Source organism: Rhinatrema bivittatum, chromosome 2, assembly GCF_901001135.1.
Source record: "Rhinatrema bivittatum chromosome 2, aRhiBiv1.1, whole genome shotgun sequence".
In the NCBI taxonomy this organism is placed as follows: domain Eukaryota; kingdom Metazoa; phylum Chordata; class Amphibia; order Gymnophiona; family Rhinatrematidae; genus Rhinatrema; species Rhinatrema bivittatum.
In genome coordinates this window covers 90,498,548-90,511,778 of record NC_042616.1, presented here as the reverse complement: position 1 = coordinate 90,511,778, position 13,231 = coordinate 90,498,548, and the positions used below count along the sequence as shown (strand labels likewise).

Sequence of the window (13,231 nt, the reverse complement as noted above, 5' to 3'; positions counted from 1 at the left end):
GAGAGTGTGTGTGTGTGGGGGGGGGGGGGGGGGGGAACTGAGAGGTCAAGTGCCTCCATGCCAGCCCACGACCTCTTTTCTTTGGTCTACCTCTGGCACAGTCACTTACCCCTCTCACCCATCTACCCAAATTACGGGACTGGGACCATCCTCTGATACCGCCCTCCTGGGACAGAAGCTCCCTCCATGGCCTGGCTCTGAGGGGCCACTGTCCCTACTCCTCCCTATAGGGTTGTGGACCCGACCCTAATCACCCACTACCTCTCTCTTTCTCTCCTCTCGCTGCCTTCTCCTTTACTGCAAGAAGGGTTTCTTTTTTTTTTTCCTTCTGAGGGTCCCTCTTTCCTCAGCGGGTTACCACCAGAGGCAAAAGAAAAGGGGGAAAAAAAAGATGGTGGGGGAGAGGGAGTAGAAAAAATCCTCCTCCTCTTTGCTTGCAGAGCAGGGCCGGAAAAACCAAGGCCAAATGAGGGCTTTAATTAGTTGAAGCAACCGGTACCCGGGGCAGTGCTGGCTCAGTTAGCAGAGTAACTTATCTGTGTGAAAACGGGAAAAGACAGTCTGAGGAGGGTTGTGCAGGAAGGAAAGCAACAGAAACAGTGCAATAAAAAAACAGCTTAATAAGGATCGTGTCACTGAAAGGGGGCGCTTAAACTGTCCAAAACTTAAAAGTGAGAGAGAGTAAAAGAAGCGGGAAGATACGGAGTCTAGGACTGATTGTAAGCGCAAGGGCCAGTTAGTTTCACCTGGCCCCCGGCCCAGTGACTGTTATGGCTAACTCGCCGGCCCCCAGGACTTGCAGTGCTTCCTGCTCCGACGTGGACCTCCAGGAGTTGTGCTGCGAAAAGAAAATGGCAGAAACGGCGGAAGGGTTGGGAGAGTGAGTAGTGCGCTCAACAAAAAAACACCACCTAGCTGCTGCAGCATTGCTATTGGGGACAGCCCTTCCGGGTGCTGGAAAAAAAAGGGGGCCTGTTACCGGGGTTCATATTCTGCTTCTTCCACTGTTGCTCCTTGTGATCCTGCGCAAGTTATTCACCCTCCAGTGCCTGGGGTGCAGGAAAATTAAAGTTTGGATTAATGCAGCCAAGTTTATGTTTGCTGCCTTTCAGTGCGCTTGCAATGGATGCTATGATAATTGTTTCTTGGTAAGACGAGTCTGCGGTGGGAGAGCAGTGCAGTGCAGATACTCTGCTGACAGCCTTTCCATCTCCCTCCCTCCCCTCAGCCTGCCAGCGCCACCCTTTGCTTCCAATCCCTTTTTGCATTTTCTCACACAGGAGGAAAAAAAAAAAAAAAAAAGATTGCGCAACTGTTGATGGCCCTGAAAACAAAACAAACAGGGCATAGCCACATGCTGCAGGCACGCATGGCAGCTTTCCGGCCAGTGCAAGCGATTGGGAAACCTGTCTCGGTGCATCCTTATTCTGCAAAAATCCGTCAAGCGAGAAGCCAGAGGTTGAAGAGGGAGGTCGCCCTGCACCGTGGTGCAGGAATCAAAGCACTTTCTGTTTCACTGCACGGCTGGAAATCTTTAGTGGTGGAGGTGGGGGTCCGCAGCTAAAAGATCAGTGTATGCATAGCCGCCGCCAAAATAAAAGCTGTGCACGGTGAAAACCGCTTCTCCCTCCTGCCCGGGGACCCTTCGCAGGTCTGCAGAGGAGCGCAGGCGAGCGGCCGGGGGTGCGGAGGAAGTTGTCCGGGAGGGGAGGGGAAGGTGCTCGCTGCTCGTGGTTTCCTCCCGTGCCCACGGCCTTGAGGAGGAAGCGAGAAGTAGCTGTGCGTGACACCACCCCCGGGTGGGACTCCAGCTGGGCTCGGGCGCCCCGTCCCCTCTGCCCGGTGTGTGCCGATCGGGATCGGCCGCGCGAGAGAGAGAGAGCTGAGAGTGAGACACGCCCGGCCATGAAAGCATAAGGCACCAGCGGCGGCTGGGTGACAGCAGACTCTTCCCACCGGGCTCCGGGAGGCAGCTGTTAGCCGAGCCTCTCATCATAGGGTCACTGCAGTGGAGCTGGGAGGTCCCTTCTCCGCGTGCGAAGCATGGGAAGCACGGCAATGGACACCAAAAAGAAGAAGGAGGCTCCCAAGAAACACCCCAGTCAGAAGCGGCGCATGCTGCGAGTGCACATCCCCGTAAGTGCCCGAGCTTTCCCCTCGCTGGGTCGGCGGGGTGCAGGGAGCCAGGGAAGAAGGACGGGCGGAGGGACGGAGTTACTGAATGTGGTATTGGGAAGTGGGGTAACACTAACAAGTTGTGATTGTGTCGGGGGATGCGTGTTTCAGATGGTGGGGGACGTACGACAGGGAGTGAGGTACTAGGGAGGCGAAGGAGTGGGAGGGGCCGGGCGGCGGACACGCCCCTCACACTGAGTCTCTTCCGTGGACTCACGAAAGGGCGTGAACAGGGAGAGAAGTCAGGTTTACAGGGCTGCTCACCCTAGGACACCCTGTTAAGGGTGATTCTGAGACTATGCCATGCATCTGGCTCCATAAAAACTTGTTGGGGGGAGGGGGGATCAGGAACTCTTATAGTGTCAAGGATGCAAGGGCAAAAGAAAAGGGCTTAATTTCTTTGGTTGCTGGATGCACAAGTTACCCTGACTGGGCTTTAATTATCTGGGCATTAAGCAGACACAGGTGGTAGGAGGGTTTTGTATCTGCTGTATGTATCTGTACTAGGACTTTGGAAAGGGGTTATTTATGGCAGCAGTTCCTAACCTCTTGGTATTTTGTTGAAATGATAACAGCTTGAGTCCTGAGAAATGCTTCAAAGAGGTATGATCAGCTCTGGCGCTCAGCTACAGTCCTATATCCCTTTTGAATAATGGTTTTGTATTGTGAATATTATAAAACTAGATTTTCAGATGATGCCACAAGGAGAGCTGACTCATGCATTTAGGCCCTGATTTACTAAGCTTTTTTTCCCCATAGATGCAGAATAGGGGAAAAGCCTAGCAAAGCAGGGCTTTGGTTCGGTAAACATCAACAACATGCCAGCTGACCACCTTCTGCTTTATTTTTGGAAATCCTAACTCACAGATTTAGAATTACTGAGATGTATTTGCATACAATAGAGGACATGTATGCAAATATTTCTCATGCATATTCATGAGGTTTAGCCTAAAAAAAACAAACCTGTTTGGCACTAGGGATGTGCATTCCTTTAAAAGGAAACTACAAAATGCGACAAATAAGGCTAATTTGTTTCATTCGGGGGGCCCAGAAAGGAATCAGGTGCTCCCGAATAAAACAAATGTTATTAGTTCGTTTTAAACTATTGATTAGTGCCTAGGTCTGGGCCCAAAACCGGGGCTTCGCCTAGGGCATAGGCTGAGGCCCAAAGCAGGGGCCTAGGCCAAAACCTTACCTTATCTGTTGGGTCCCGATGCCGGGGCCTCAGCCTAGAGCGGGGTCCGGACCCAGGTTTGAACGTGCGACCTGACCCGGAGGCCCAAAAAATGTCCAAAAAAAAAACCGATGCCTCCTAGGGCCTCTTGCCTGCCCGCCTGAAAAAATGCTGGGGCCAGGATCCCCCTGGTCCCTACTTGGTGGGGATCTGCTGGCTTCAGCCTAGGCCCAGGCCGAAGCCTCAGCCTTGCGTAGGCTAAGGACACAGTAGGTCGCCGTGACCTCAGCCTACTCAAGGTCGAGGCTTTGGCCTATCCCATAGGCCGGGTCCAGTCGCCATAGCCTCCACCCAGACCCAGGCCCGACGCTGCGACCCAGTCTGGAGGCTGGGTCCCGATGCTGGGGCCTTGGCCTTGGTTGGGACCCAGGCCCAACGTTGCCTAGGGGTTTTTCTTAATTGTTTGATTTGGTTTTTTCTCATGAATGAAAATGAATCAAACAATCTGTGAACTGAAATTCATGGAAAAAAGTCGTCCTGAAAACGAACCGAAAATGAAAATTTAATTTTTTTCTCCTGCACATTCCTATTTGGTACTCGAGTTCTGGAGTTGTTTATAACTGTGCTAGGAAGTCAGATGCATCCCAGGTGTTGATGGATCTTATTTATTCTGTACGTGACTACCTATAGAGTACATTCAAGTACCTTGAGGTACTTTAATTTCATGGCAAATGGTAAATTTATCAATAGACACTTATGCATGTACCTTAGCCAGCAGTGGCCTAGCCATAGGTGGGCCTAGGTGGGCCATGGCAGCGAAGACAGGGGCTGGAGATGCAGTGCCATCGTGGGATCCCTTCCCATCCCCGTGGCAGTGGAAGTAGAAATTTGTCCGTGCAAATGAAAAGGCCCTGCATGTGTGTGGGTGAGAATGGGAGCTTGAATGTGTGTGTGTGTGTATGAGAATGGGAGCTTGAATGTGTGCACGTGTGGGTGAGAAAGGGAGCTTGAATGTATGTATATGGGTGAGAAAGGGAATTTGAATGTGTGTCTGTGTGTGCATAAGAATGGGAGCCTGGGAGGGGGGTGAGTGAGTGAGAGCTTGTGTGTGTATGATAAGCATGTAGAGTAAGAGCTTGTGTATGTGTGTAGAGAATGTGAGCCTGTGGGGGGGGACCATATAAGAGTGAGAGTTTGTGATTGTGAGGGAGTGTGTGAGAGAAAGTGTGTGTGTGTGAGGGAGGAAGGGAAGAAGACAGTAGGAGAAGAGAGACACTGAAAGGAGTTAGGAAATGAGTGACAAGTCAAAAATGGGAAAAAAGAGACCAGGGCCAACTGATCTATTTTGAGATTTTAGCAATTGGAATTTGCCATCTTTGGGAATGTATATTTCTTATATTTTTCTCTTTCTTCAGTATTCATTGTTCAGAATCTAGTTTCTCAGGCTTTCTGTTTTGATTTTGTATGCGTATTTCTGTTTCTAATTTGTAGTCTCTTACTTCTATATTAGGTAAGGGTTGGTCTCTGTTTTGCCTGTGTTTGTGTGACTGAAGTGCAATATTTCTGCTAGTGTGTAGTTTCTCTGTAGCAGTCCAGCTTGTCCTGTTACTTCAGTAGGTGATATATTAATGTTCTAGGGCCTGGTGTAGTATCTGCATTGCTGCTTTTTTATAAGGTTACTGTTATTTGAGTCCTGAGAGTCAGTGCTGTGACTGTATGGTATGGCAAGGTTATAGACGTCTCTTTCTTTGTAGATGTTTATGTTACTTCACAAAATAGCAGTGGAGGGATATTTTTTGTTGAGGTGACACCAGAATTTGAATATATTTTTTTTCATGCTGGTTGTAATGTGAATTGTCCTAGTTCTGCTCTGCACCTGTTCTGATGATTAATGATATTTTAATCTAGTTCTGATGATTTCTGGCTTTCTGCAAAGAGGATTCATGAAAATATACATTAATTTTTGTTTTATTACATGATTGGATCTGTTTGCTTTCTTTGCTTTTTACATGATATACTTGTGCATTTATAAACTGCAATACATATAAAATAAATTAATACAGATTAATAAGGATTTTTAATTCTGGTAAGTGCTTGAAATAATTGAGGTAAAATGTTTTAAAGTTTCATGCATGATGCATAATGGCTGTTGCAAACTGCTTAGAAAGCCAGGGTGCAGTATATGGCATTATTTGTCAAGAAAAATACAACTAGTAGGTCTCAGACTTGCATGCCTACTGCCCACCCATGTTAACCTTGTGCCCACTCAAAAAATCAGTTCTGGCTAAACCATTGTTGGCCAGAATATTCAGTGAGAATAATAAGCACAAGTTTACTGATGAATATACTTGGATAAAGTTAGGACTGTGATTTCTTTCAGCCTTACTTTAGCTGGATAGTACTGAATATGTATTGTTTACCAGATAAAGATAAGCCCCAGACCCAGAGTGCCTCCATTGATTGCCCTTTTTGCATGGGTAAATTTTGTGCGCTCAAAATGTATACATTTGGCAACAGAAAATATTCAAAAAGTTTTTTTTTTAATGCACATAATTGGCAAAGTTATCACATCAAGGCCTTCAATATTGACCTCCTTATGTCCTGATTATTAAAAACTGTTGAGGGTCTAGAGGTGTGCATTGATAAAACTTTTGTTTAGTTTCATTTTGGTTTTCTCCATTTTTTTGTTTGGTTTCATTAAGTTTATTTTTGCTTTTATAAACTTTGTTTACCGCATATTAATTTTATTTAGTGTGCACTATTTGAGTTGGAATAGTGTGCACTAAAAATCGAAATAATGCGCACCGCATGAAAAATTTAAAAAAACATGACATTTCATGAATTTATTGTTCCAGTTTAGAAACGACATGAAATAGAATAAGCAGTGTAGTTATAAATGAAAGTATAGCACTATTGAAGGAACTGTTTTTAAGCAAGCTGCGTCTAGTTGCTTATGGACTGAAAAAGGATCTGAGATCATTAATAGCAAGGTGTGCACAGACTGTATGATGAAGACACTTCAATCGTTTGTAAGAGGCTGATAGCTATGTCAGGGGTAGAAAAGATAGAAAACTCTGGTACTGGAGTGCCATAGACAGGTCTGGTTTTCAGGACATCCACAATGACAATGCATGACATATATTTATAGACAATGAAAACAGTGCATGCAAATAGATCTCATGCATATTCATTGGAGAGATCCTGAAAACCAGACCTGTTTGTGACATTCCAGGATTGGAGTTGCCTACCCTTGAGCTAAGCCATTAAAAACCATTTCAGCAGTATTGCATACCAGCAGTTGGGCACTTAGGCTTTTCGGTGACCTTGGATGTTAAGTCACTAGGACAAAAAGATGTATCTGCTGGTGGCCTGATACACAACCATGAGACAAGTCAAGCTAATTTTTCAGTGTCCTGTTTCCAGATAAATAAACTTTATCAAAAACAAAACCAAATTGCATGCCGAATGCTGGTCAGATAATATGTTCTTGTATAGAAAAATAATCCTTTGCTAGACTCTGGCAGGCTTCATTATGTATTGCTGTATATTTTAGTTTGGAGAAGTGTACTTTTAGATTAAGAAATAGAATGAATTCTATTTCTATGATTAAGAATAGAATGAAATAAACCCCGTATTGTATGCCTGTGTTGAAGCATTCTTATGACCCTATCTTTTAGGCATTTTCCTTAATTATTAGGACTAAATGAATAACTAATACACCTCCATTGAAGTGTGTGTGACTGATGTATATGAGGAAGCACATATCCCTGCCCTAATGAGGGAGACTTGGTTGTCTGATAGTGTATCCATATAGGGGTCGATTTTCAGATGTACGCGCGGGCATACATGTGCGCCTGCTACCCGGCATGCACACATGTATGCCTGATTTTATAACTTACGCGCACAAGTTATAAAATTGGGGGTCAGCGCGCGCAAGGGGGTGCACAATTGTGCACCTTGCGTGTGCCGAGCCGCGCTGCCTTCCCCCGTTCCCTCCCAGGCCGGGAGCGGCCTCAGAGGGAACTTCCCTACCTCCCCACCCCACCTACCCTTCCCCTACCTCCCCCAGCCCTTTCCCCCCCTACCTTTTTCTGATTGTATCTTTTGTTTCAAAACTTACTTCAGCCCTGGGGCTGAAGTAAGTTGCGCGCACTGGCCGACTGCCAGCGCGAGATGCCCGGCACAGCTACAAATGGCTGCTATGTTGGAGGCCTCTGACCCTGCCCCCAGACCGCCCCTTTAGTAAAGCCCCAGTACTTACACGCATCCCGGGGCTTTTCGCGCGTCGCCGGACCTTTTGAAAATAGGCCTGGCGCTTGTAGGACCGGTTATGCATGTAAATCCTCTGGATTTACTTGTGTAACCTTTTGAAAATCCGGCCCATAGAGTTTATCATTAGGTATAGATCTGAAGGATTCAGATTTATTGTTATTTCTATTATACATATGGGGCTACAATTTTCAAAGCTTGCATGGAACTTACACATGGCGAGGTCCATATTAAAACAGAATTTAGATGGATAATGTAATTGTTATCCATCTAAATGGCTTACCTGATTATATTCAGTCCTTATCCTGCTAAATTCTGCCTAGTAACTAGAATTTACCTGGATAAGTCAGGGGTTTTCTGGGGAGGAGCGGAGTTAGCCGGATGAGTTAACTGGCTAATTTTGATGTTCAGAATTAGCTGGTTAACTTATCCAGCTAACTGTGGTTGGGCCATAGATATCCAGCTAACTCTGGCCAGGCCATAGACCTTGTCCTAAAGTTAGGAAGTTATACATAACCGGCTATCTGTAAGATAGCCAGGTGTACTCAGTGGTGAGTTAGCCAGCTATGTATACCAGCTAACTAGCACAGCCATGCAGTGGCTGTATATGGACCGCCTAAAGATTGCATTTAGATGGCTATTGGTTTAAGTTAGATTTTCACCGATTTTTAAAATCCCTGGTTCTGCATATAAGAAACTTCGATGTATGCTTTTAGAAGGTTAGCTAAAGTGGGTGGTCTGGAGGCACTGGTTTCCTGTAGACATTCAGATGTAATTTAAAAAATGTCTATTTTGATGCCTTAGGGGGTCTGGTATACTGCTTTGTATATTTGCTGGTATGTCTTCTTGTACATTTTTTTCTTGTTAAATTCCATTGTGCTGGTTTATTGTCCTCTTTTTTGAGGACTTGAGAATGATATTATAATGTGATTTCATAGTTATATTTTCCTTTCTTTGTCTGCACATTATGATTCAAATTTTTCCTTTGTTACGACATGTAAAATGATTACATTTCAATTAAAAAAACATGTAGGCCCTCTAAATGTAATGCCATGTATATATCTAAGCCTGCATCAAATATTCTGCAAAGGTAGAGGTTTAGGCTGAGGGTGTTTTAGTAGCTTTTAAAATTTCTAGCAGCAATTGACTCCTACAGTAGGTAAAAAGTAGTGCTATATATGCCAGCTGATGAGGACTGTTTGGCCTGATTATCCCTGCCTACCTTGCTCTAGCTGAGGATATCTCCCAGCTGTAAACCCCACAAGCTTGAGCACCTGAATGATATTGCTTCTTCTGCTTTTTTGTCCTTGGCTGGGAATGTTAGCCAAGTCAGTCCTTTGCTCATGCCAAGAAACCTACCATCACTCCTGCTTACATGTGAGAATATGTTCTAAAGTTGTGCTGCTGTTGCATATTGCTTGGCCATGCGTCCTGTTTTTGAGAGCTTTTAGATATTTAGCTGGCTTCATTAACATTTCTATTCCATCAGTTTGACTGTAAATGTTTTTGAACATATATTTGAATTGCTGAAGTGTCATTAATTCCCACGCAGCCTCTTCCATGACCATTTGATATTAGAAGTGGAAAAGAATTAAGGTACTTTCTGTTCTCTGTGTAGTATGCTTGGTTCCACATCACTTAATTCAGACTCTAGCTGAGTGGGTGTAAGAATGTGGGCCTATTAAAACATAGGGAAAATCCCCAGGTGATTGTGAATAAAGGCTCATGGTGGTGCCAGGATCCCAAGCTTAGTTCAGATTGAGCTGGAAGAAAAGGAGAAATGAGGCCTAGAAAAACCACCATTACAAACCAGAGGTGTTAAAATACCAGTGTATCTCCCATACTCGAGTCGAAAATGTATAAATGTAAGTGGATTGTGCAAACATGGCAAAGAATAGATACCCATGGTAAAGAACATTATAAATTGTAGCCATCCCAGAGAGCATAAATTTACAGCTTATGCCTTACGGGAAGCACGAAGATTTTCCATATCCTCCTACAATTCCTAGTCAGCAACAGTCCTGAGGCTGGTAATCATGCATATCCTCCTACAATTCCTAGTCAGCAACAGTCCTGAGGCTGGTAATCATGCACTAGGGCTCCTTCCAGAACCTTCTATCATGGGCTCTAAATCCATCCACCAGGTGTCATCCTTAATGTTGATCCATAACCCCTCCACCCCCCACCCTCAGCTGTGAAGCTGGAAATGTTGACTCTGCAGCCCCAGCCATTCTGGGGTGAGGAAGATCTGACTTGAGGATCAAACCAGGGACCAGTTGAGCCTGCAGTGTGCTCTATGTTAATATATTTTGGTGGAACTTGAATCCTTGATTTATTATTATTATTTTTAATATGAACATCAGTGAATTTCCTAATATTGCTGTGAGGCTCCTGAAAAAAATGTCAGTCAGCTAAATGTTTGGAAATGCATCTTTCTGCACAACAAAAATATGCTCAAATTAATTCAAGTGGATGCATAATGCAAAAGCATCTAATGCCTTTGATAATTAAATTTTGATCACATTGAGTGAACTTCTGATTTCCTTTGGAAATTTGCCCCCCTTTTTCTATGTCTAAAACAAGATGCATAACGTGGGCTGTGCATATGTGACCTTTGAAATATTTGTTTATAAACTGCGGTTATAGGTGGAGAATCAGAGGGAAAAAGACATTGTCCTTCCTCTAGACCCAGGGGCTGATGCACTAAACTCTGTTGGCCATTAGTGCGGTGTTCAATGTGTGTATTACTGACTTATGTTAATGAAATTAAAATGAAGCATTCGTTAAGGCAGATGGTAAAGTATGCATGTAACAGAACATGCTTCTTTGTTATAATTTGTTTGTTTTAATGTATTTTTCACCTCACTAATAAGTAATGAGCTAGTTTGCATATTTTTGCATCTCATTAGTTCATTAATATAGATTTTGCATTAACGGCAACGCAAGCTAGTTTACATGTGTTTACAGTTTGCATTAGATAACTCAGGCATTTAATGTACATTAACACATGCATTACATTTAATGCAGTTTTGAACATTGGGCTCCGTATTCAGTAGCTCTTCTCCCATGCTGCTCCCTTTGCATCCAGTCTTCAAGTGCTGGAGTTTCTTTACTTTGGATTTTGCACTTTTGTCTATTTATAGAGAGACCTGTGACTCCTAGATCTTCCATTAGGTGCAATAGTGTATGTTTTGATAGAAACATCAAGAAGTTTTATATTTGAACTCGAACTTTCTGTCTTGTCCTAGCTCACCAACTTGTTACAAAGTGATTTCTCAACATTAGACTATTACATTAGGACTCGGCGATGAAGCTTAGCCACAAAAAAATTTCAAACTTAAATGGGATAATTAAATTAAAAAAAAATTTCATAAAGTTTTGGGGGTTTAGCTCATTTCAAAACCTAAAAAAATGTTGTTTTGATGTGACCATGTTGCTCTCCTAGGAGCTGTCCAGACCATGGTGCTGAACAGCACTGCCACAAGGTTTAATAACCCCCAAGGTTTATTGGGCATTCTTGTTGTTCACTGTCTCTTCTGTTTTGATGCTGCAACATCTTTCAGTGGCTCTTATTTAAAATGTGATAACTTTAGGTGCCATAATAGCCTTATGATGGCTCACAAAATCTCGTGCCCTTCCAGACTGATAGGATATACAAAACTGAGCCAACCAGAGAAGGAAGAACTCCACATGGCACAAACTCCTTTCTTCTCTTCCTTCTGAAAATTTCCCCAGGTAATCGCGACAACCAGGATTCATCTAAGGAGGATGCAGCAAGTAGCTGAAAGATGCAGCTACTTGCTCATAAAGGGGTAGATTTTCAAATACCGCGAATAGGCGTACTTTTGTTGGCGCTCCAGGCGCAAACAAAAGTACGCTGGATTTTAGTAGATACGCGCGGAGCCACGCGTATCTGCTAAAAACCTGGATCGGCGCGCGCAAGGCTATTGATTTTGTATAGCCGGCGCGCGCCGAGCCGCGCAGCCTACCCCCGTTCCCTCCAAGGCCGCTCCGAAATCGGAGCGGCCTTGGAGGGAATCCTCTAACGCCCTCCCCTCACCTTCCCCTCCCTTCCTCTACCTAACCCACCCGCCCGGCCCTGTCTACACCCCCCCTTACCTTTCTCCGGGGATTTACGCCTCCCGGAGGGAGAAGTAAACCCCCGTGCGCCAGCGGGCCTGTTGCGCGCCGGGACGCGACCTGGGGGCGGGTACGGAGGGCGCGGCCACGCCCCCGGACCGCCCCGGGCCGTAGCCACGCCCCCGTACCCACCCCCAAAACGCTGCTGACACGCCCCCGACACGCCCCCTCGGAGAACCCCGGGACTTACGCGAGTCCCGGGGCTCTGCGCGCGCCGGTAGGCCTATGTAAAATAGGCTTACCGGCGCGCAGGGCCCTGCTCGCCTAAATCCGCCCGGTTTTGGGCGGATTTAGGCGAGCAGGGCTCTGAAAATCCGCCCCATAGCGGTAGATTTAAAAAAAAAAATATGTGCGCGCGTCCATGTGCGCGTGCTACCTGGCGCTCACACATGGATGCACGATTTGATAACATGCGTGCGCTAGTGCGCACGTGTTATAAAATTGGGGGCGGCGCGCACAAGGGGGGGTCGAAATCGACAACTTTCGTGTGGCAACACATTGGGGCCATCCCCAGTTCCCTCCCAGTCCTCTCCAATTAAGGAGCGGACTGGGAGGGAACTTCCTTACCCCTTCCCCTCTCCTCCCCACCCCCTAAACCTAATCTCCCCTACCTTTTTTTTTTTCTGTATGTTGCTGCTCCTCTGGAGCAGAAGCAACTTGCGCACGCTGGCCGACTGCCGGCGTGCGCTCCCCCAGCACCTCCAGCCTCGCCCCTCCCCACCCCTCAGATCACCCCTCTCCACCCCCCCACCCCTCTCCGCTGCCCTTTTCAGGCCCCGGCACTTACTCGCGTCCCGGGGTTTACGCGCATGGCCGGGCCCGTTTGAAAATTGGCCCAGTGCGCGTTAAGTCCCGGCCACACACGTAAACCCCAGGATTTACGCGCGCCGGGGTTTTAAAATCCATCCAAAAAGGAATAAGAGGAGCAGCCTAATCAGACTTTTGCTTGCGTGGTGAATGATTGTCCGAAATGGCCCATTTCTGGTGGTAGCTGAATCATTCACAGGGCCTTAATTGAGGCTCTGGGATGGATTAAAGATTTTGGAATTAAACTGTTCTCATTCATTTGAAGGACACTGGGAAGCTCTGGACCTGTAGAGTCTCAGACAGGTTTGAGCCAAGGACATAACTATTTGTGTTTACATAGTTCTAGGTTGTAATAAGTGTTTTCAAAATATTAGTTAAAGAGGTTTTTGTTAAATTTAGAGAAAGGAGGGATTTCCTCCAGTTGTTAATTTTGGCAAGGTCAAAGCCCGCTTTATTTGATCTGTCATTTATATGGTGCTGAACCACCACCTGAATACGGGTGCTGCGGCTAGAAAGGGGTCGGTCCATCCACAACAGTTTTGGCCTCCAGGGGGTAAATAAAATAGCAGCAAAATATCAGGTTTTTCTGAATATCTCCTGTTATGAAAAGGATATTCGGCCACTGTTGGGTATGTTTTCAGACACTCAAATAGTTATTTGCAAGGT

At 45.6% G+C, this 13,231-nt stretch overlaps 1 protein-coding gene across 3 annotated transcripts in view; it reads left to right on the top strand.

Annotated features, from left to right (window-relative positions):
- Positions 1-1,330: 1,330 nt before the first annotated feature.
- Positions 1,331-13,231, top strand: part of PRKAG2 (protein kinase AMP-activated non-catalytic subunit gamma 2) — a 751,594-nt gene continuing 739,693 nt past the window's right edge. The window contains exon 1 of one of the 3 annotated variants that reach the window (XM_029588430.1): positions 1,331-2,136. In XM_029588430.1, coding sequence (XP_029444290.1) covers positions 2,044-2,136 — 93 coding nt within the window. In that variant the 5' untranslated portion in view covers positions 1,331-2,043. The remainder of the gene's footprint in view (positions 2,137-13,231) is intronic. The other 2 variants (XM_029588428.1, XM_029588429.1) reach the window with 2 other exon arrangements.